Source organism: Amia ocellicauda, chromosome 21 (assembly GCF_036373705.1).
Source record: "Amia ocellicauda isolate fAmiCal2 chromosome 21, fAmiCal2.hap1, whole genome shotgun sequence".
Taxonomy (NCBI): domain Eukaryota; kingdom Metazoa; phylum Chordata; class Actinopteri; order Amiiformes; family Amiidae; genus Amia; species Amia ocellicauda.
Genome location: NC_089870.1, coordinates 20,296,746 through 20,319,648, shown reverse-complemented (window position 1 = coordinate 20,319,648; position 22,903 = coordinate 20,296,746). Strand labels below are relative to the sequence as shown.

The 22,903-nt window shown below is 56.4% G+C and overlaps 1 protein-coding gene across 1 annotated transcript in view; it reads right to left on the bottom strand.

The window, feature by feature from the left end:
* The window catches only part of syne2b (spectrin repeat containing, nuclear envelope 2b), a 107,339-nt gene that overhangs the window by 73,186 nt on the left and 11,250 nt on the right, over positions 1-22,903 (bottom strand). The window contains exons 7-48 of the mRNA XM_066694048.1: positions 20,833-21,023; positions 20,421-20,620; positions 20,201-20,301; positions 18,575-18,688; positions 18,279-18,416; positions 17,695-17,859; positions 16,857-16,969; positions 16,604-16,772; positions 16,066-16,162; positions 15,373-15,569; positions 14,694-14,858; positions 14,335-14,481; positions 13,861-13,959; positions 13,545-13,715; positions 13,154-13,312; positions 12,645-13,022; positions 12,382-12,516; positions 10,368-10,552; positions 10,026-10,113; positions 9,791-9,912; positions 9,554-9,677; positions 9,265-9,422; positions 8,900-9,053; positions 8,165-8,769; positions 7,850-8,038; positions 7,606-7,756; positions 7,141-7,299; positions 6,862-7,029; positions 5,749-5,850; positions 4,849-5,052; positions 4,125-4,332; positions 3,921-4,033; positions 3,486-3,688; positions 3,229-3,336; positions 2,808-3,102; positions 2,548-2,726; positions 2,076-2,391; positions 1,717-1,881; positions 1,247-1,597; positions 921-1,057; positions 663-834; positions 101-274 (exon numbers count right to left, since the gene is read on the bottom strand). Coding sequence (XP_066550145.1) covers positions 101-274; positions 663-834; positions 921-1,057; positions 1,247-1,597; positions 1,717-1,881; positions 2,076-2,391; positions 2,548-2,726; positions 2,808-3,102; positions 3,229-3,336; positions 3,486-3,688; positions 3,921-4,033; positions 4,125-4,332; positions 4,849-5,052; positions 5,749-5,850; positions 6,862-7,029; positions 7,141-7,299; positions 7,606-7,756; positions 7,850-8,038; positions 8,165-8,769; positions 8,900-9,053; positions 9,265-9,422; positions 9,554-9,677; positions 9,791-9,912; positions 10,026-10,113; positions 10,368-10,552; positions 12,382-12,516; positions 12,645-13,022; positions 13,154-13,312; positions 13,545-13,715; positions 13,861-13,959; positions 14,335-14,481; positions 14,694-14,858; positions 15,373-15,569; positions 16,066-16,162; positions 16,604-16,772; positions 16,857-16,969; positions 17,695-17,859; positions 18,279-18,416; positions 18,575-18,688; positions 20,201-20,301; positions 20,421-20,620; positions 20,833-21,023 — 7,569 coding nt within the window. The remainder of the gene's footprint in view (positions 1-100; positions 275-662; positions 835-920; positions 1,058-1,246; positions 1,598-1,716; positions 1,882-2,075; positions 2,392-2,547; positions 2,727-2,807; positions 3,103-3,228; positions 3,337-3,485; positions 3,689-3,920; positions 4,034-4,124; positions 4,333-4,848; positions 5,053-5,748; positions 5,851-6,861; positions 7,030-7,140; positions 7,300-7,605; positions 7,757-7,849; positions 8,039-8,164; positions 8,770-8,899; positions 9,054-9,264; positions 9,423-9,553; positions 9,678-9,790; positions 9,913-10,025; positions 10,114-10,367; positions 10,553-12,381; positions 12,517-12,644; positions 13,023-13,153; positions 13,313-13,544; positions 13,716-13,860; positions 13,960-14,334; positions 14,482-14,693; positions 14,859-15,372; positions 15,570-16,065; positions 16,163-16,603; positions 16,773-16,856; positions 16,970-17,694; positions 17,860-18,278; positions 18,417-18,574; positions 18,689-20,200; positions 20,302-20,420; positions 20,621-20,832; positions 21,024-22,903) is intronic.

Here is a 22,903-nt window from a genome sequence, read left to right as displayed (position 1 = left end):
GTTCAGAGCACCTCAACACAGTGACCTGAGCACAGCCACGGTATCTAATAATCATTTCACTCGGCACTGACAGCCCTGGACTGGTCCAGACGGGTCTCACCTGCAGCTGCCGGGCCAGGGCGGCGGTGACAGTCCCCTCCAGCCTCAGGGCGTGCGCCGCCTCCGAGTCCAGCCGGTCCTTTTCCTCCGGACCCAGCGAGTCCGACAGCAGCCCGTGGGCCGCCAGGTTTTCCTGCAGGGCCCTGCGCAGCCTCTCGCCCTCAGCCAGCACGGCCTGCGGGGAAACACGGCTCAGTTACAGGCCTTCCGTAACACTTAACACGTAACATGCAACATGCATCACGTAACACCTTTGCATCACCTCTCTGAAAACAAGTCTTGTTCTCACATAAATATACTCACTCAGTTTGTTTGTGTGCTTGTTTTTTAGTTTTAAACCTATTAAATTATTAAAATAATGAAAGATGGCTGCCGTTTTACATCCAGCGCCGTAAACACGGTCATTAGAGCTTGTAGTCACGGACGGGCCGATAAGATTTATTGGCACAAGGGACGTAAACCCAGAGATTTATGAGGTCCTGGATGGGTTTATGTCTCACCGTTTCTACACAGTATACTTACACGCGCTACTCACACGCTCGGTGGCGTAACCGGGACTTTACCTGTTGACGTGGTGTGTCGAGGGACAGGGGCTCCGTGGGCGGCCGGCCCGGCACAGTCAGGCGTGACTCAGCCGCCCGATTCCACTGCTTCAAGTCCTGCACCGACCCACTCAACCGGCGGGCGACGGCTGCTTTACAAACGCACTGCCTGTCCGTGACCTCCGCCCTCACTCTTTACAAGAAAAAGACACCGGATGTTAAAGGTCCTATAGGACAGATGATGTTCAAGGTCCTATAGCCAGTAGCCCTGACCCGTACCTGCTGAGCTCCCGGTCTGCTGCGGACACGGCTGTGGCGACGTCTGGTGGGATCTCCTCCCCGGGACCGCTGACCCCCACTGCGGCCTGCAGCCCCGCCACTCGCACCCCCAGTTCTCCCAGTACTGCCTCACAGCCCTGCAGAGCACACAGCACAGAGACCACCGTCACAAACAACACACAGCACACAGTCCACTGTCACACACAACGCACTGCACACAGCACAGAGTCCACCATCACACACAATGCACAGCACAGAGTCCACTGTCACACGCAACACACAGTCACACACAGGTCTCCTCATTCCTCATCCCCTCCGAGCCTCACCTTCAGGGTCTCCCACTGCTGCTGCAGCTCAGGCAGGGCGGGGAGCCCCTCCGGCACCGGGCCCAGGCCTCGGCACACCGTCCCTAGCCGCTCCACGATCCTGCACGCTTCCTCTCTCAGCTCCCGGCCTCTTCGGTCCTGCTGCTCGATCGCTTCCCTCAGTGCGACCGGGCTCTCACACTCACTCTGCCGCAGGTCCCTCTCCACCGCCCTGTGCTGCTCCCACAGGATGCCGAGCGCCCGATCCACCTCCGCCTGGCCGCTGGGGGAGCTGCTGCCCCGCAGGGAGGCGCTCAGGGACTCCAGCTCGCTCAGCACGGCGGCGCCACGGGTGGTGGACTGGAGCAGGGCCTGCAGGGACACACATGGGTTTCAGTGTTCTGCCTGAGTGGCTTTTGAGGTTTAACCAACTGGATGCATGGTAAATGGCAGTCTGGGCCAGAGTGCGCCCGTGTTCGGCCATGGCTCACCTGCAGGGTGTCGATGCCGCGCTGCAGGCTGGCCAGGTCCCTGGGCCCGGCTCTGACTGCCTGTAGCTGTGACTGCAGGGAGTGCTGGGCAGCTCCAGCCTCCTCCAGCAGCTCAGCACAGCGCTGCTCTGCTGCCACGCTCTCCCGAAGCCTCTGGCACGCGCCCTGCCACCGCAACGAGACAGAGCTCTGGTTATTACAGCCCGGTTTCTTGCGATGAGTCAGTCAGGATACACTGTAACGTTAACTTGACACATACAGCACACAGACCGCAGACAAACACGGTGCAGCTTTACACAAGTCATATGGCGGAAGACACGAACTACTACCTCCACGGAAAAGGCCACAAGGAAGCTCACCGCCAGATCTTTCTGCAGGCCGGCCGTGCGCTCGGCCAGGTCGGCCCAAGAGGCCCCGGTGAAGCCAGCGTCGCGTGTGATCTGGAACAGCTCCTCCCTCTGGGCCCAGAAAGCATCGCAGGACTGGGTCAGGGCCCCGGCCTCCTCCGCCAGCACCCCGCCGCTCTCCAGGGCCCGCTGCCTCTCCGCCAGTCCAGGCCAGGGGAAGAGCTGAGGAAGTCCCGCTGCCCGGCGCTGGAGCTCGTCAGCTCTGGAACTGACCAGCTGCCCGGCCTGCAGACAGGCAGTCCAGCGATCCAGCACGCCCCGCAGGAGCCTGCAGGGAGAGGAGCGTGAGGGGTGGGACAAACACAGCACCACACACAGACGCATCAAATAGGGAAGCTAATCAAAACTACACATAAGGGGTATAGTAATTCAGTTTTCTAAACCGATGAACCCACAGAGAATCTACACAATAATCGGAGCTCACCTGCAGAGCTCCTTGGCCGCCCGCACCACCGCACCCCACCGCTCCTCCGCGGCCCTCAGCGCCTCCTGACTCCGCGCCCTCATGATGTCATCAAGCTGCGCCTGCTCCGCCAGCTTCTGCCCACTCTGCCTCAAGAGCTGGATCTTGGCGTCCCCTTCTGCTCTGGAGTGCAGGACCGCCTACAGGGAGGGACAGAGCCAGGTGAGGACCAGGCAGCCACATCAGAAGCTTGACTGGACAGACTGGCATCGCATCCTCACTTCAGCTCTGCGCAGCCGCTCCTCCAGCTCCGCCCTGCTGCCGCGGGCATCCGGGCCCAGGGACATCAGCTCGTCCTGCAGCCGGGAGACCCAGTCCAGCACGCTCTCCTCCAGCGCGGAGAAGGCCCGGGCCTCTGCATTCAGGGCGTCCAGGGCCTCGGTCTGCCCGCCGAGCCGCGCCTGCAGGGCCCGGTACCGCTCTTGCAGCCCCTCGCTCTCCTGCACCGCGCGGTCGGACCTCAGGCCCTGCCTCCTCACTGACAGCACCAGGGCTCGGCAGGCCTCAAACCTCTGCCTGCGGCACAAAGGAGAGAAGGAGCTCGTCAGCCGGGTCCGGGCCTCCTTGGCCACACAGCGCAATGTGCTGGCATTGAGGACAATTACATCATAATGAGAGTGTTAATTTCTAGCGGAGAACTACCTCTGTTCCAGGACTTCCTCATACAGGTGGTGCAGCTCCTCGCCTGCGGCCGGCTGCCCTTCCCTGCTTGTCAGCCACTCGTCCAGCCGTCGGTGCTCCTCACCCAGCCTGCAACGACAACACAAGGAGTGTCCTGCAGCTCTGAGACCCCAAGCAACCTGCATCACTTATTACAAACACCCTCACACACGTCACAACGACGACAACAAAATCCACACTAGCAGAGTGATCCGGACTGGTCAGTGCCGTCTCCGTACCTGTCCAGCTCTCGGAGGCAGGAGTCCAGCTGGACGTGCTTGTGGCGGCAGTGATTGCGGAAGGTGTCCAGCTCGCTCTCCTGCTCCCGGAGCCAGGCGTCGAGCGGGCCGGCCTGGGCGCGGGGCAGCTGCTCTCCAGCCGCAGAGAGACGTGCCTTCAGCTGGGAGAGCCTCTTCTCTCCCTCCTCACTGGCCAGGACCTCCTGAGAGACGGAGGGGGATGAGGAGACGAAGAGACAGGGAGCAAGACAGAAAGAGAGAGACAGAGAGACAGGGAGACAGGGAGATGGAGAGATGGGGAAAGAGAGAGAGAACGGGAGACAGAGAGAATAAGTATTTTCTTCATCGAGAAAAACTATGTCCCCACAGCGCAGGAACAAAGCGTGGACCCCTCCCACCCCCACATGAACCAGAGGCACCGCCGGCCAAACTCACGGTGAGCCGGTTCAGAGAGCCCTCCACGTCCTGCCGGCGCTCGGGGTTCTCGAAGCACTCGTTGACGGACATCTGCAGCTCCTGGAGCCAGCGCTCGAAGGCCTGGCACTCGTCTGCCGGGGACAGAGACACAGGGGTCAGCTGACTCACGGCCACAACGCTCACCACCTCACCGCTGCCGGGTGCCGAGTACGTCCCGCTCACCGCCAATCAGCCGCAGGCAGCCGCTCTCCGCCAGGCGCCTCCTCTGCTCCAGCACCTCCTTCGCCCTCTGCAGACCCTCCTTCAGCTGGATGCCCTCGGCAGCCAGTGTCTGCAGGGCCTGGGGACTCACCACCCTCGCCACGGCGGTGATCTCCACCAACAGTGCGTCCGCCTGCTCCTCCTGCACCTGCAACTGCGCAACTAGCGCCTGCCACGGACAAGGACACAGCCTGGGGTGAGCGCCCGGAGCAGGGCTGGGATTTACGGTACACACACACAGATGCACACAGACAGATACACAGACACACATACACAGATACACAGATACACATACACACACAGATACAGACAGATAAACACACACACACACACACACACACAGACACAGCCTGCCCAATCCATTTGATTGGACTTGTTTTGCTTTGCCGTATTGCCCTTTCTAATCGCATCTAATTGGATTTGGAAACATCAGGTATTGTGGAAAGTCTGCATCAGAACAATTGTAACTATAATTGTCATCCTGCCCTGCAATTTACTACCACGGCCTCCATCCAGACAAGGGAAGATTCTCCTGTCTCCCAGCGGACATCGTGGGAGGAAATGTCTGGGGCAGGACTGCGTGTATTGCTTAATGGATCACGGCACGATTCACACAACCTCTGCGTCTGCCGTCCTGATTTAAACCCCGTGCTCTTCAGAATCAGAGCAGGAGACCAGCCGGTACCTGTATCTGGTCCAGGCTGTGTGGGCTGTTGGGCTCGGGCAGGCCGCTCACTTTGGCCTCTGTGGCCCGCAGGTCGGAGCAGCACTGGGCCAGCTTGTCCGCGATGTGCGTCTTCACCGCCGCCAGCTGCTGGAACATGTCGGCGCTCTCCGCGGCCACCTCCTTCACCTGCCCCATCCTCTTCCTCAGCTGGGTCTCGACCACCTGCGGGCAGAGAGACGGAGCGGAGCCGAGCCGAGGGGCAGAGCTGTGACGAGCTGAATGACGAGGGGCGGACCCCCACTGCACTTGGCAGCCCAGCAAAGCAGCCAGTCAGTCAATCGGCCAGCTAGTGTGTCAGTCGGTTAGTCAGTCAGTCAGTGTGTCAATCAGTCAGTCAGTCAGTTGGTTAGTAGGTCAGTTGTCAGAGTGTCAGTCCGTCAGTGTGTCAGTCAGTCAGTGTGTCAGTAAGTGCCCCAGCATCATTTTCAGGTGCCAACTCCCAGGGTCCAGTACTTGTAGACTGTGAAACCTGCCGAAACCATACAACACCACGGGCCCCTGGGGGGAAATCTCAGGAGCTGCGTGTCCCAGACCTCTCTCTGTGCTTTTCACACACCTGTTGTTAAAGCTATTACTCTGTCACATGTGCAGATCTCAGAGCTCCCAAAGAGCGGAAAGAAAAACAGGCATTTTCAGCCCCTCCTCTCTAGAACAAACTTTCATTGAATCTTCAAAGGGCTGCAAAACAGGTTCACAGTCATTCAAATCTGGTCTGATGAGCTCTTATAAATATCACTTATTGCGGGAGCTGGGACACTCCCTCCCGGAGCATGAATCGGTTTAATGTGTTTACGGCGATGTGCGTCTAATGTCGGTCAGGGTTCGGGTTAGGGTTGGTTGGGTCCCTCTCCTCCTCACCTGCAGCTCTAAAGGAGACTCAGCGCTCTGCAAAAGGTTCTGGATTTCGTCCGACTTGCTGTGAAAACGTTCAACCTTCTCCTCCTGGGCTCGTATTTCATCCTGAGGACAAAGAAATCGAAAAACAAGGCCATCAATGTCAGAGCTCTGTCCCGACACCACATCCATCTCCCTCAGAGCCCGTCCCACGGATCGCAGAGGACACTGTGCCGCTGCCAGGACTCGGAGCGAAGGCGCCAGTTAAAAGCACGGCTCACGTCTTCACCGTTAAACAATTCCAAAGACGCACTTGACTGAAGGGGGAAGCTTGCCTGCCAGGAGGCCCGTCAAAAGCACTGCCTTCCTGCCAACGCGAGCCTCGGCTCCCCCGCTCACCGGGGGTGGCAGGATCGCAGCGCACACAGGCCCGTGATGGATCGGAGCCCTGTATCGTTCCGCTAAAGAATCATTGCCGTCTGCGGTCCAATCCGTCACGCAGCTCGGCTCTGTTCCGGAGAGTTGTCGGAAAATGTTTTTCTCGGTTCCCACCGCCGTGGGCAAAACCGCAAAAATCCCCAGAGGTGAAAGTGAACTTACGCAACCTGTTTGTGCGTATTGTGAATTTCTGCGGTGACCTTCGACACGGCAAGGAAAACGGTTTGTCCGTGTTTACATGATGCATGTAAAAGCGAAAAAAAATCAGTATAGGCTACGAAACCAACGGCGAACCAGACTCCGCTTGCACCAATTTCATTTCTTGGCACAGTCCACACTAGTGATGGGGAGAGGCGAAGATGACTTGCCAGGGAAATTCACCAGAAGGAAGAAATTCGGTGTGAACTGTTCCAGGGAACTGGTTCACTCCCACACCCCCGCTTCAAAATAACTGAGCCAGGCCCCTGGAGCAAAATCTGTGTAAAAATGGTAAATAATCCCGGGCTGGACACCTCCGTTTCCATTCACACTAACATACCCCATCACAGCAGTGTTACAACCTACGGTTCAGAGAGAGCACACTCTCCCTCTCAATCCCTCACTCACACTGTCTCACTCTCTCTCTTTTATTCACTCCCACGTTCGCTCCCTCGCTCGCGCTCTCTCCCACACTGCTGTGTGCATCGCCGGGGCGGTCACCTGCAGCTCTGTGAGCTCCTGCTCGTCCCGGAAGGAGTGCCCCCCGGCGAACACGGCCAGGGTGCGACCCGTCCACTCCTCCACCTCGGCCGCCAGGCTCAGCAGCTTGTCCCACAGCGCCAGGCCGCGGCGCAGGCTGTCCAGCCGAGCGTCCACCTTCTCCATCACCTGCAACCAGAGCCGGAGATCAGACACAGTGCCGCCAGCCCCCACGGCCGCCCCGGGCCCCTTAAACTAGCTGAACTGAACCGAAGAGCCCGGTGGCCGCAGCAGACTCACGTCCAGCCAGCGGTCCACCAGGCTGTCAGCCTCGGACTCGAACGGCGCCTCTGCCCAGCCGGGGATCCTCCGGAGCTGGGCCTGCAGCTGCCGGCACACCCCCCGCGTCTGCTCCACGGCCTCGGCGCAGCCCCCCAGCTCCTCCTTCGTCTCGCTGGCCTGCAGGGAGCGAACAGACACTTCACACACCAGCCCCCGAATACTCCTGCCTTCTGCGGCTGTACCGATTATCTGTACCTCTGACCCAGTGAGAATAGGTGGCTACTAACACATTCGCCCGTCTATTGGTCAACGATGCAAAACCCCAGTGTTTAAACTGCCATGGCAGTGAAGTGGATACAAAAGCTGCATTTTTTGGTGCGTTTTTTACACGCACCGAGAAGCAGCCGCAGACAGTCGCTGCCCTCTAGCGGCCAGATGAAGCCACTGCGCCCATCTCTGAGGACTCTGAGGACACAAACGCACCTTGGCAATGAGTCTCTGCAGGTTGTCCTTGCCCATGTAAGAGGCCTGCTCCGCGGCGGTGTGCTCGGCTCTCTGCAATGCGTTGCACAGCTCCCCCCGGCAGCCCTGGAACTTCTTCAGCAGCTCCACCAGCGCCAGGCACTGCTCCAGCCTGCAACACAGTGGCCGGGTCACCACACGACACCAGGGGCCTGGTACTGCTGCCCTGCATCCATCTATCAATCTCTCTCTCTCTCTCCCTCACCCTCCAGTCATGGTCCTCTGCGTCTCCTCCCACTCGGTCTCCAGGTCCCCCAGAATCCCCTGCTCTCCGGGCCGGGAGGGAGTTGGGGTCGGACTCTGTGCTGGGATGCGGCCCGCGGCATCTCTGAGGCGCTGCAGCTCAGCTCGGAGACCGTCCATCTGGCACTCCAGGTCCCTCAGGGCCCGCAGCCTGTGAGACAGACACACACACCATTCAGAAACCGATGACAATCCATCGTGGGAAATCTGGTCATTGCATCTCAGTGCCCTGTCCCATCAGGGAGGGAGTAGATTTCCAGAGAAAACATGTACAAACCTCTGCTGCAGCGCGGGCAGCGTGGCCTCCTTCAGAGTCAGGCTGTCGACCTTCTGCCGGAGCTCTTGCAGTCCCCAGATCAGCGCCTTCTTCCCCTGCAGGAGGCTGCGCCGCTCCCTGTCTGACTGCAGGCTCCGTTGCCGCTGCCCGAGTATCTCCGCCTCCTCCCCCACCCTGCTGGCGAGCGCAGAGACCAGGCCCAGACAGGAGAGTCCCTCCCGGCCACCGAGGGAAAGCCGTGCCGCGGCCAGCAGCCCGTCCGTCCGCTCTGCCCGGTCCCCAAGGCTACCCACGCTCTGGCCCACCAGCTCCAGCCTGGCCTTGGCTTCGCTCACGGCCACCACGTCCCCGGCAGGCGCGGACCGGGCCTCGTCCAGGTCCTGCTCGGCTCTGCGCAGGGAGGTGAGGAGGCGCTCCAGCCCCTGCAGGGCAGCCTGGCTATCCCGCACACCCCGCTGCAGCTCCTCCAGGCGCGTCCGGCAGTCCCGACTCATGGCGCCCACCACCTGGCGTTCGTTCGGCAGCAGCTCAGACCCGGTTGCACCAGCCGCCCTCTCCAGAGCACCAACCTTCTCCAGTTCACAGCGGAGGCCCTCCTGCAGGTCCTGGTGAGGGTTAAGGGTTTATTTAATAGAGACAGCAGCTTCTTTATGCCTCAATGGAGAGACATTCTCCTACATATTTCTAGCTTTGCCAACATTTATGTTCCTCATTATCATGGCTCGAGGGACAAACCTTGAAATCGCTCTGAATAGAGTCTCCATCCACCAGCGCGAAGCCGTCGACCTCCCGGGGTTTCTGCTGGATCTGGCTGAGTAGAGCAGCGAGGTGAGAGGTCTGTCTCTCCACAGGACCGGTCATCTCCAGAGCCACCCCGATGGACTTCAGCCTGAGGGGGGGGGACACAGTCACTGACCTTGCTGTGTGGAAGCGTGTGCTGTGGTATACTGTAGTACAAATACAGTGTAGAGTGGTGTACTGTGGTAAAAATACTGTGTACTGTGGTATTCCATTTAAACTGCCTTATGTCAAACTTTGTCCATTGCTTGCGCTGTGTTGTCGGCCGGGGGGGGCCTGGCTCGGTGTGTGCCAGACAGTACCTGGCCTGCAGCTGGAGCTTCTGTGCTCTCCACTCCTGAGTCAGAGCTGCCCGGACCTCATGCACACCGTGGCCCGGCTCTGCTCCGGCGTCCTGCTTCACCTGGGAGGCCTGAAGCTCGAACTCAAACCACAGCGGCTCGGTGTCCTGCCTCAGTGCCTGAAGCAACACACAGACACACAGACACACAGACACACACACAAACACAGAGGGGGTTGTCACGTGAAAGCTGATAATCGTGATGCGATTGTATTTATTGATGTGGCTCCACCAAGCAACATGGCACTGACCTGCAGCTCCTGGCTCTTGCTCTGCAGGACGGAGAAGCTGGCATCGCCAGCAGGAAACCCGGTCTGCAGACACTGAGCGTTCCTGCGCAGCTGCAGCTCAAATGCGCTCCTGGCTTCTCTGTATCTGAGCGAACGACAAACAAACACGTGTGCTGTGACACCGTGGCTCGTCCAACGGTCCTCCTCAGAGCCAGAGAGACACCCACTCCCACTCTCACACCCCCGGCTCTCACCCACCTGCCCTCCGCCTCCTGCCCGTCCTGGTCCTGCCCCTCCCGCAGGCCGTCTGTGGGGCTCCCGGCAATGACCATCCTCTCGGCCCTCTGCATCACCTCCACGTTCCCCCCCGTCACGACGGCCTGGATGGGTCAAACACAGCCCGTCACTGAAGGTTCCTCCTCTCACCTCCTTCCAGGGAAAACCCCCGGTCTACCCGACCCCACCAACCACACCCCTGTGTGCGGTCGGTTACCTGTGTGGCCGCTAAGCTGAGAGCAGGATCTGTCTGGACCGGCATCGCAGCTGACTGTGCCGTCCCGTCGCCAGCCTCCAGGGGGCGTCTGCACACGAGAAACAGATCCCACAATGAACGCTCGGCTCTCTTTATCTGAACCGCTAATCAGCTTTGGTTACTTTAGTTAAGTGGTGTAAACATTAAAACCGCAGCTTGAAAAGAAAAGATCTGGACTCCGTACTGCGCCTCTGTTTCTGTCTTTATCAGAGACAGTACACCCAGTCTCTGTACACCCAGAGAGAGAGAGAGGTCATGGTTTGTGTCCCGACCTGAACCCCCGGCGCTCTCCCACCCCCTTACCTCGCTGCGGTGGAGAGATTGGCATGCAGCTTCCCGCCCCGCCTCTCGATGCGCTCTGGCCTCTGGTCGCGCTCCCTGACCTGGGCCCTGGTCACCCCGTGAGCCCGGTCCGTGCTCGGGGGCGCGCAGGTCTCTCTCGGCGCCTCCGCCTGCCGCCCAGCTTGGCCAGACGAGGAGAAGCAGCCCTGGAGCGGCGAGAAGGGAGGGTGGGGGGGTCTGTCATCCTCAGGGAGGGACTGAAGTGCTTGGCTCCTCGGGTTGTTTTTTATTAAAATCTTTGTCAAGAATTTTTCAGAATCCAACAGCCAATCATGACTTTGATTTAGCAGAGTGACGTAACAATATATACACACATCGGGGGGTGCATGCTAATTTTTGTAGGCAAAGGAAAGCCGACTGCACCTCCCTCCTATATGATTGTGGACAAAGCTGATTAGTGCTCTGATGTAACATGGGAAACCAACTCAGCAACATAACAATGTTTTATATTATTATTATATTTCTCAGCAGACGCTCGACTACAGTGCCTCACATTCCTGTCCCACGCGACTTACACGCCCCCTGCAGACCCCCGCCTCCACTCTCATGCACTATTTGATCATGTTGACGTGTTTCTCTTGATTTCAGTATTTCAAGGCAATCGTCACTGTGGGCATGAGTCTGCCGCCCGAAATAGATTCCACCCAATCACTAAGAGAGGGCGGGAGGGCGGGAGGGAGGGACCACAGGGCACTGACTCAGCCTGCTGGCTCTGCTATAGTGAGAGGCCTGTCGAGACAGAGCTGCAGGCCGGGCGAGAACAAACACCCAAGCGCTACAAACCTTCAGCTCCGTGTGGTTTCACCGTCCTGAAGAGACACGACTTTAAAAATCTACCGAAACGACTGCCAAGTGCCAGCAGGCAGAGAAACTGAAAAAGGAATAAATAATAAAACCGACAATCCATGTCTAAAGGGTATTTTAAAACTGTGACCGTGGCATGATTCCCACATTGTAGACCACACAGCCTGAGTCTCGTCACCCGTGCATTTCCCATGAGCATCAGAATCACATGACGCCAGCTACTGAGCCCCAGACAGGTGTCAATCAATGCACTGTTAACCATCGGGGCTCTGATCGCGGCAGCGTTTGCCAAGGACAAAGATCAAGTCAAGGACTCAAACCCGATTGGCTGGACCCGGTCAGAATCACCCGGGTCTCATTCCCAGTTGATGATGTCACAATGTCACACACAGGATTCCCATGCTTGTGCCGTGCCATGCAGGCGTGCATCAGGGCATGCAGTGGTGTTAGTAGGATCAGTACCATACCTGGTGCCGTGTAACGCCGTGCACCGGCCGGCACAGTGCGCCCACACCGCCTCTCCCGGGGTTAGTCAGCGTCTCACACTGTACAGCAGCCGTGTTAAATCTCACTTTTGCGATTTTGAATCTTAACAGTCGCAAAAACACTGCTATTTCTAATTGAAGGGCCTGAGTGACAAAATAAACAACACTTTAAACAACGCTGTGCACAGTCTGGCAAATACTGCAAAAGAATTGATAGGAACATAAAAATAGGAGCTCTGTATGTGGATCTGAGACGTGAGTGATCTTGTTGCATTCCTGCAGTGGGTGGGACCTGGAGGCGCTTCACAGCTCTCGGAGCGCCTCTGTCTCTCGACCAATTAAAAACCATGGTCGAGACACCATTAATTTAGTAGTGACAGAATCAGATAATCTCTCGCTTTCTCAAAGTTACAATGTTCATTGTGAAGAACAATTCCAATACTGTTCCGTAATCTCAGATCTCAGGCCTCACAGTCCACCGTTGAGTGTGATTGGTCGGCACTGGCCACTGGTCATTAGAGGTTGAAAATGAAACCCTCCAGCTCATCGGGGGGGCAATTAAGCCTCCACTTGTTAATGTCAGAGGCATGCCGTCACACTCAGGGTTAGGCAGATGTGCAGTTAATATTATTAGTACTTTATGGTTATTCCTCTGATTGTCTGTTTTGGTTTTTCAGTCCACTGACCTCCCACTGCGTCAGGACTGACTGACTGATCGCATCCACCTCTTCCCGCTGCTCCGGGGGGCAGAAGCGCTTCATCTGCTTGGCCGAAGCCAGAAAGTCCTCCAGGACCTTGGCGTCGGGGCTCCGTAAGACCTCCTGCGTGAAGGTAAAATGACAAACACTCATTGTGCGCTCGCACCACCCACCTCCAGTTCCCGGTTCTTCTCCCATCCCGGAACCCCTTTAAAGTCTCGAGTTACAATCAGAACAGTGCGAGTGCATACCTCGGCTCGGGCCGCCTGCTCCGCGGTGTCCTGCCTGGCGCTCAGGACCGAGACGGCAGCAGCGATGTACTCCAGCAGACGCTGCCTGGACCGGTTGAAGCCTTGCCTGACCTCCGCCTCCGCTGGCCCCTGCTGGCTGAGCCAGACCTCCTTCACCTCCGCTGACCCCTGCTGGCTGACCCGGACCTCCTTCACCTCCGCTGACCCCTGCTGGCTGACCCGGACCTCCTTCACCTCCGCTGACCCCTGCTGGCTGACCCGGACCTCCTTCACCTCCGCTGGCCCCTGCACTTTAACCTCTGCTGGCACGGGCGGCTGGACCCTGGCTGGCCCCGGCTCCTCCCTCTGTCCCAGTGAGCTCAACAAGGCCAGGGCCTCCTGCAAGTCAATCACTGTATTACAACACTCCTTAATTATGCCAGTGAGACTAATGTTTATTGATTAACCAATTAACTGGCTAGCTGATGGTGCCAAAGCCCTGCTCTTGTCTGCACCGGAAGGTTTGGTACCTGTGCCCTGGCCGTAGCTGCCCTGACTCGGCCCTGCAGTCCTGCCACGCTGAGGCACGGGAGAGATTCGTTCTTCTGCAGGGTTTCCACCGCGGCCAGGAGGGCCTGCTCCTTGGCCACCACCTGCCTCTGCAGCTCCAGACCCCGGGACACCAACCGCTGCTCACCACAGACACCGGTCACAGGAACGAAGAGAGTCAGAGGGAGGAGGATTAGGGGAATAACGAGCAGAAAGCCAGAGTTTACACAGGCTCCAGAAGCCGCATAATTGCAGTTGTAGACAGCACAGCTTGAACATGTCTGAAGTCGTCTAGAATGAATAATACAGGCGTGGCCAACCCTCCGTGTCTCCTGAGGACAAGGAGAGCTCTGTGTCCCTGTGGTGTCTCACCTGCACGGCCGGGTCCTGGCCAGGGTGCTGCCCCCTGGTCCTCAGGGTGCTGTGGACATCCCGTGCCTGGCCGTCCCAGTGCCGCAGCTCCGCCAGTCCGCTCTCCAGCCCCACCACTCCCTGCTGCAGCTCCTCGAACCCCCGCATGGCCTCGGCCAGCTGCCCGCACACCTGGCACACACACGGTCACGAGTCAGTCACATAACAGGTCTTTGCAGGTCTACTGTTCGACGACCAGTGCGCCACGCTTCCTGTAGCTCAAAAGACTAAGCCCTCAACACTTTGTTGACTGCCCAGTGCCACGGTGGGGCTGTACCTCAGTCAGGGCATGTTGGAGTCCCTCCACCATCTCTGGGGAGCCCTCCTGTCGCAGGAGAGCGTCAACGTCCACCTCCGTCATCTTCTTCTGCTTTAACTGCAAAAAATAAACGGCCGCAGCATCAGTCTCCCTTCCCATCCCTCCATGTCCGAGACTTGGGAACCCTCGGGAACAGGCACAGGTGACCAAAGGGCTGCAGGACTTGGAGGGATGATTCAAGGTTCAATAAGGTCACTTAATTAGTTAACGAAGCAGTTCAAGGAAACCCAAGACACCTGGGGAAAAGGAACCCAACTAACTATGAGCAGAGGCATCACCTGGCCAAGCCCAGTCCTTCACAGCCACCACTAGGACACAAGGGACCACACGATGGGATGGTCACAGAAACAGACAATAGAACACAGGGGATCTGGCAACCATGACCACCGAGGGATCGAAGGAGTCGAGGAGAGTCAGAGGGCGTCGGGGTACCTCTAGCCTCTTCCTGAAAGTCCTGAGGGAGCTGGGCGACACCTCCACCTGCTCCTGCAGCAGCCGGGACGTGTCGTCCAGGAGTCCCTTCACGGACAGGGCCTTCTCCAGCCTCCCGGGGTCGCTGGTGGGCTGGGACACCACGGCCTGAGCAGGGGACACACACATTTAGGGCCCAGACAGCACACAGATGCTCATGCAGAGTCCAGGGAAACATACCGTCCCATTGGCCGTCACCCAAGGACTCCCATACCTTATATCTTAGTTCTGGACCTTTCCCTGCTCTAAAACTGACCCCTTCCCCCCACCCCACGCGTTCCCACTTCTGCGAGAGACACAGATCAGCCACTCATGCTTACAAATCTCGTCCTCTTCTCGAAGTCAGCCCACTGCCGGTTGACTCGGCACAGCTCCTCCGCCAGCCCGGCGCAGGTCTCCTTGTCCGAGACCTCGATCAGGAAGCCGCCAAGCTCGTTCAGCTGGGCGTGCCGGCCGCTCCACTCAGACAGGCTGTCCGCTGTCACCTGAGACACGGGGGCACAGAGAGCACGGTCAGGCACGAGAGGAGAGAGACACGGTCCGGCATGGGAGGCTGGCACACACTCACACCTGCACACACACAAAAGCTCTAACACACACAGCTTCACTGGCTGATCAGTCAAGATGGCATGAGTCACACAACTTTAAACATGACTATGGCAGAGATTCTTTAGTAAAGGGTAATTATGAGTAGATCACAGCCCTAGAGACTGCAGATCCACTCCAGAGACTTCCACAGGGTCTCTATTTAATCACACATCGTGTACAGAAATAATGCTTTTCCTATGGCTGTGGTTTCCGGCTCCTGCTTAAACAAACAGAAATACCCGATAGCTAGATCTGGTGATCTGGGCTGCGTGTGACTGAGGGAGAGAGTGAGAGAGAGAGAAAGAGAATGAGTGTGCCATTTCTGGGCTGTGTGTGACACAGAGAGAGAGAGAGAGAGTGTGAGAGAGTGTGTGGTATCTGAGGTGTGCGCATCAAACAGAGCTGCCGTACTTGGGCCGTGTGCACCAGCGAGGGAGGGAGGCAGTGGGCCAGCCAGGCCTGCAGGGAGCTGCTGAGCTCAAAGAAGGAGTCCCAGGCCGCGAGTGCGCGCCCCAGAGAGGCCCGGGCCCCCTCAACCGCCTCCCGCACGGCCGCGCCCTCCCGCTCCGCCTCCTTCACGAACCTGTCGATGTGCTGCGAGTCGGCCGCTGTGGGGACAGAGCACACACAATGAGCCCACTGCCCACACGCACACACAATGAGCTCACTGCCCACACGCACACGCAATGAGCTCACTGCCCACAAGCACACGCAATGAGCTCACTGCCCACAAGCACACGCAATGAGCTCACTGCCCACAAGCACACGCAATGAGCTCACTGCCCACACGTACACGCAATGAGCTCACTGCCCACACGCACACGCAATGAGCTCACTGCCCACACGCACACACAATGAGCTCACAGCCCACATGCATGCACATGATTTTCTTCCACGCACACATCAATGCTCCTTCTATCGAGACAGAACTGCTGTATCTGTGAGGACTCGCACATATCAGAGCGGACATGCTTGAATGTGGAGACGGGTAACTAGATCACACAAGATAATCTGCTGAGGCGCTGGGGCGGAGAGCTGGGAAAACAGCAGGAACATGGCTGCGAGACTCAGCTTGGGAAGGAGTCGGACGCGCTCGGCCCTTACCTAGAGCGGACTTGCTGGTGTATTTGCCAGAGATTAAACGGAGCTTCAGCATGGCGGCTTCCAGGCGGGACAGCAGGCCCTGCTTGTCTACGGAGTCCTGCGGGGAGAGAGACGGGGACGCCATTGCATCGCTGTCCCACAGGAACACGGGGGAGGAGACACAGAGAGAGACAGAGAAACACAGAGAGAGAAAGAGAGACGCAGAGAGAGACAGAGACACAAGAAGAGAGACAGAGATAGACACAGAGAGACACAGAGACAGAGACACACAAAAACACCCAGAGAGACACACACAGACACAGAGAGACAGAGACAGAGAGACACAGAGACAGAGACACAGATAGACAAAGATAGAGAGAGACAGAAAGACACAGACACTAAGACAGTGAGATCGCCTGAATAGATTACATTACATTATATTACACCCAGAGGCCCCATGCCACCTCTGGCCGGGAGGTGACTCACTGCCATCTCGCCCGGTGGGTAACTGAGTGCCAACGGGGGCCTGGTCTCAGCCGGGCCGGGGCTATGAGATCACCTGCCAGTCCTGAAGCCGCAGACGCATGGCCTCCCGGCTGCCGTACGGGGCCCTCCAGGAGCGCAGCTTGCCATTGGCCTCCTCCAGCAGGGCCAGCACGGCGTGCCTCCACTCCTGGTACTCCAGTTTGATGCCATGGTACTTGGCCGTGACCCTGGCGCCGGTGAACCTGTGGGGCACGGAGATGGTGAGACGAGCTCGCTCCCCAGCCCGATTGATGTCTCGGTGAGACAAGATGGGACCAGTCGCTCACCTTCTCTTGACCTCGTCCATCTTGTCGGCCGGGACCTGGGCGACCTGATGCTCGTCTCCCTTCTGGAAGGTGTGGAGCGTCTGCAGGTGTGCGTTCATGTCCTCCATTAAGGACTGGAAAACAGAGCAGCTGTGGTTAGACTGGGTTGCATTCTTTGGTGCCACCTCTACAGAGCTGCCAGTCACGCTTTTACCACCGCATGTAAACACAGCTCTAACTCAGCTGACAATGGCCGGGTACGCAGCCCTGGTCCTGATTAGACGAGCAGAGAGGGAGGGCCGACACTTATCTCTCGCTCACTAGTCCTGCACTGTGTCAACAGACTGCGCTGCTCTGTATCTCTAGCAGAACTGAAACTAACCCAGCTGAGAGTGGGAGGAGAAAAAAGAAAAGAAAGCTAACTTTTATTCTATACTGAAGCTGCAACACCTGACCCCGCTGCTCTGACACCCCGCTGCTCTGACACCCCGCGGCCTGATTCCCTGCTCTGACACCCCAATCTGACCCCATTGCTTTGACACACCCTGATCTGACCCCACTGCTCTGACAACCCACGGCCTGATTCCATGCTCTGACACCCCAATCTGACACCCTGCTACTCTGACACCCCGCGGCCTGATTCCCTGCTCTGACACCCCAATCTGACACCCCGATCTCACCACATTACTCTGACACACACCGATCTGACCCGGCTACTGTGACAAACCCCGATCTGACCCCGTTGCTCTGACACCCCGTTCTGTGTTGCTGCCACTCGTTGCAGATCAGGAGACACTTAATCTCTGCACACTTAACCCCACAATCTCTGAACCAGCCCCCCCACCATCCCATGAGAAACCTTAAGCAGCTGCAGCTTCTCTCTGGCGTCCCCTGCCGCCCGGGCGTGATCCTGCGTCTCGCCGCCCCCGTCCGCCAACACGGCCTCCACGCGCACCAGCCAGGAGCCCACGCCGTCCAGCGGGGGAGGCAGGGACAGATCCAGGGCCGTCTTGCACCCCCGCAGCTACAGGGAGACACACACAACACAGGCCACTGTCAGCAGGGCCTCTCCCACATGCAGTGTTCACCCCCCTGTCCCTCGCCGGTCTGGTTTCCAAGAAACCTCCATCTTATTGACTCGGCTACAGTGTCTCATCCCTAATTTGCACATTTTAAGGTTCTATCATGAGTTCCAGACCATCTAGGGCACACTTCGCTCTGGTGCAACACAGAGAAGACAAAACACACACAAGCAAACACAAAAATCACTCTGAGTACAGCCGTAGAACCTCAGATGTGCTGTCATTTAAATTTGTAATAGACCACTAAATACGGGTGTCAGTAAATCCTTCTGGCACTCTGGCTGGCATTGTGTTCAACCACCGCTTCCACCAAAACAGAGCGATTTGGCAGACAGGGACGTCTTCCTCCCGCCACACTTGCCTTCTCGTTTATGCCGTCCCACGCCTCCTTCAGCCGCCTCTGCTCATCGCTCAGCTGAGGAGCTCTGCGCAGCGCAGACAGCAGGGGCATCGCCGGCCTCCTCTGCTCGTTGAAGGACACCAGGAACGTCTGGAAGACCTGCGGAGAGAAACGCACACCTACGGGGTTAGGGGGCGGGGGGAAGGGGACGCCCAGTGTTTCTTCGACAGATCGTGGGAGTCTGGGATAAGTTGCCCAGCCTTGTTGTTGAAGCAGAAGGATGGACAGACAGACAGACGGCGCGGCGTTCAGCTCACGTTGTGTCTCTCGGTGTAGCTCCCGCTCTCTGACGCCGCCCACCTCGCCGTCAGCTCCCGGTGGGCCTGCAGCAGCCAGGCCGTGGCCTCATCGGTCTTCTGGGACAGGGACCCCTGTGAGGATCGGTGGCGAGAGGAGAGGGGAAAGAGCACGAGAGGAGAGGGGAAAGGAGAGCAAGTCGGAGAGAGAGAGGAGACGGGGGAGGAGTTACGACTCTAAGAATGGCCAGTCTCGACAGCGACAACATGGCTTAACGGCAGGGCAATGGGGGCTGTCCTGTGGGGAAGCGGCTCTGAGTCCTGGCAGGGAGCAACCAGGCAGCTGAGAGTGACAATCAGGGAGATCCTCGTTGTGATTAGTGCAATAAGTATTAACAAAAACATATAAAATAAATAAATTAAGAATGGGGACTCCAGGACCGGCTCAGCATGCAGGGGTGCACAGACACAGATGTGAACAAACAGCTGTTATTGAGATCAGGCAGGGCAGGCAGGGCAGTTTACCATCGCAGCTCTGGGCTCTGAGAGTTCAGCGTTACAGAGAGGTGCCACGCAGGGGGGGGCGGGCCGAAGCAGGAGCGCCTGGTTGAACAACAAACTGTGCGTTTAGCCATCTGTGCAGACTGTACTTGTGGACCCTTGGAAATATTCTCCTGTGACACACAGACTGACTGACACACTGATACACTAACACACTGACTGACTGATACACTGATACACTAACACACTGACTGACTGACTGACAAACTGATACAATAACACACTGACTGACTGACACTCTAATCAACTTCACAACACTGTTAACACTAATGAAAAACACATGGGTAGTTTACTCACAAGGAAGACTAGCATTTATCTGGGGAGTAACTAGTGTCTCACGCCAAGTATTTAAAACCTGACCTGATACTTTTCTGAAGAAGGAGGAGTTTCTGTTCACTTCACAGATTAAAAAGTGATTTGAGAAACACTCCCTGAACCCCCCGAGGCACAGAGCATTGTGCAGAGGACTCTGAACTAGATCATCTTGCAAGTCTTATCATTATCCTGATACCGAGAGCTCATACTGGCTTATTGTTGTTCTGCACAAAGTAGCGACACCTAACCGAGATCGCCTCCGACCTTCAAAACTGTGTCCCTCAAATAAATACATCAGACATCTGCCTCTGCAGCCCAGAGAGCTCTGAGACAACCAAGCGAACCCTACACACCTCAGCTGAATTCAATGTCCCTTTTAAAGACATAGAGGAGAGAGAGGCCAACAGGAACCAAGGAGGACAGGGAGGGAGAGAAGACAGGGAGGGAGCATCGGTTTAAAGGACTTGCTATGGCAGTGAGGGCTGTACCTGGGCCAGAGTGGAGGCAGAGAGGGCCAGAGGGAGGCCAGGGGACAGTCTGACAGGAGCAGGAAGAGACGGCTGAGGAGGAGCCAGATAGTGCAGCTGGGAAAACAGGACATGGGAGAGAACAGAGTGTAACACTGCCGGGGGTGGGGGGTACACAAAACCCATGAAAGCACTGATCATGATTTGAATCATCTAAGAATTAACTGCCAACTTGAGTCCAACCTAAGAATTGCTGCCTGGGTTGAGTCGGTGTGGACAGATGGACAGACAGCGCCTCGCTCACCTGTAGGTCCTCCTCAGACAGGGGCAGGTCTTTGGAGTACTGCAGGAACTGGGCCACGTAGGTCATGATGGACTTCTCGTCCGGGTCTCGGACATCGACGTCTGCGGAGGAGACACAGAGAAAGAGGAGCCCGTGAGGAATACTGCCCCATGACATCAGGCGGTACGCCTCGCGGTCCCCACGCCATCGCCTGACTCTTTCGCGGGTGTCTCTCACTCACATTCTGGCTCCAGCAGCCGGGGGATCCGCAGCTGCTGCTCGGCAATGCGGAACGCCTCCTCCAGGTTCTGCCTGTTGGTTCTGTTTTTGGTGGCCTGCAGGTCCACCAGATCGGGCCGGAGGGAGCAGAGGATGGCCAGGAATGCCCGGCCGCACCTCCAGCTGGACTTGAAGTCCTTCACGGTGATGTTGCAGCCGTTCCTGGAAGGGGTTAGAGGAGTCACACAGAGGCGATGAGGTTTGCCGCCTGTGCGTCACCCCGAACCGCCCCCTCATTTGCCCGGCTAAAGTTTAATCCCCATCTCGTGAGCTGCATTGACTTCACTGTTTATGTAACCAGCTCAAGAAATGAAAGCCCTCACATACTGCCGAAGTTAAAGTTTAACCGAGGACTTGGACAGGGAAATACTCACTTGGCGCACTGCTCTCGCACCCAGAGCAGCAGGGCCTTCTTGGCGGACAGCTTGAAGCGGCTGTGCAGCGGTGAGGGGGAGCTCCTCTTAGGCGGGGGGCTGCCGATAGTGGAGCACGAGTCCAGGCTGGCCAGAGACTCCATGGAGGACTGGCGGGAGCTGAACGCCAGGGTGCTGGCCAGCTCCTCAATCTGCAACGGCACAGAGTCTATTCACAGAGGCCACTCACGTACTAGTCAGTCACACCATCCACTCCTCACACCGTCCACTCGCTCAAACCGTCCAATCGCTCACATCGTCCACTCCCTCACAACTGTCCACTCCCTCACACTGTCCTCTCACTTATTGCAAGGCGTTGTGACATTTAATCCATAATTACTGATATCAAAAATACAATTGTTGTATTTTTGATATCAGAAATGCATACTAATTAACATCCGGTTCTATTTTTTTAATGAAAAAAGCATACTAATTAATGTTTCTTTATTTCCAAGCAATACACAGAGTATGCCCTGCTGTCAGACGAGCTGTGGGAGTTAAGAGGTGGCGAGTTTGGCAGGAGATGATAATATTCAGAGCACTCAGAAGGGCCGTTCCTCTCGCTGTTAAAGGGGAACTCCCCCGAAAACCCACATTTTCTAAGGTTTTTCTATTAGTAGAAAAATATATTCTCTGGATCGAAAAATATGCGTGACGTCACCGAGGTGCTAACGCTGGAGCCAATGGAGAAAGTCAGAAAAGTCATGAAGATTATTACAAACGGGCAGTTTATGCACGTCCCTTTGCCCCATCACCCTATTTTTCCGAAAGATCCACCGGTTTGTCCTATAACGTGTACTTCACCACCCAGAAGAGCGGTTTCTCCAGAGAGCATGCGCAGTTCGCACTCCACTTCATTGTTGCGCAACGTCAGCGGTATTGCCATTCTATACTGGCATTTCTCCTCTTATTTTCCTGCTGATTTATATGTGTAGCTCCTTGATCGTTTGTGCCATATGCATTTATCTTATATCAAACGACAAAAAAAGTCCTTTCGTATAATAAGGGCTAATCGGGTGACAGAGTAAAAGAACAAAAACTCGAGCACATGCAAATTAACCCTATACACTGTAGAAATGGCCCAATTTGCAAACCTGTAACTCAGGCTAGGAAGACCCTAAATAAGTGAAACAGACGTCTTTTGAAAGTCCTTGGTCTATAGTTTGTTAGTTCTTATGCATTTCTGATCAAAATTAAATTGTCGATATAAAAAATAAATTTGTTGATATCAATAATTGGCAGTGAATTATTTATATCAGCAATTGTATTGTTGATATCAGTAATTATATTCTTGATATCAAAAATGCATACTAATTAACATCCGCTTAAGGATTAAATGTCCCCACTGCTTGCCATACTCACTGACAGAGTCTACTCACTCTCAAATTGGAAATAATAATAGGAATAGTAATTTTAAAGTAAGTGCATTCCCAGATAGCAAACTAAGTTGGCCCATTGTTGGTTTATGGTTGGCTTGGTTAGCAAGTGGACGCTTGGCACACTAACCACGTGCCAGCGTTAGTTACCTACATTGGGCCAACCAAACTCAAAGAGTCCACTCACAGAGCCCAGAGTCCACTCACTCACAGAGCCCCGCACACAGAGCTCGAACACCCAAATCCCTCAGCACCGCCCCCGCAATGCCATTTAACTATCTTCATATAAATATTACTAATTATTAAAAGATTTTCCTCGACAAGGCAGTCATTTTTACCCCTTTGCAAAGGGAAAACAGCCCCCCAGTTGCTGCAGGGATTGGGAGAGAGACAGGGAACAGACTGGGTACCAGGCTGGAGAGCAAACACTGGTGCCATTATGAATGGGATAATAAACTTCAGGCCTGAGGTGTATTAGGCCCCGTGTGTGTTTACACTCAAAGACTCAAAGACAAACGCTGTCTGTTCAGGTGAAATGACAAAGGCAGCTCTGTGTTTCCCGTCCCCATCAACCCAGCACCGTGTCAGCAGGCAGGGTCAGACGAGTAACACAGCCAGGGCCGGGCCGGAGTGATTTCATTGTTCAGATAAAGACC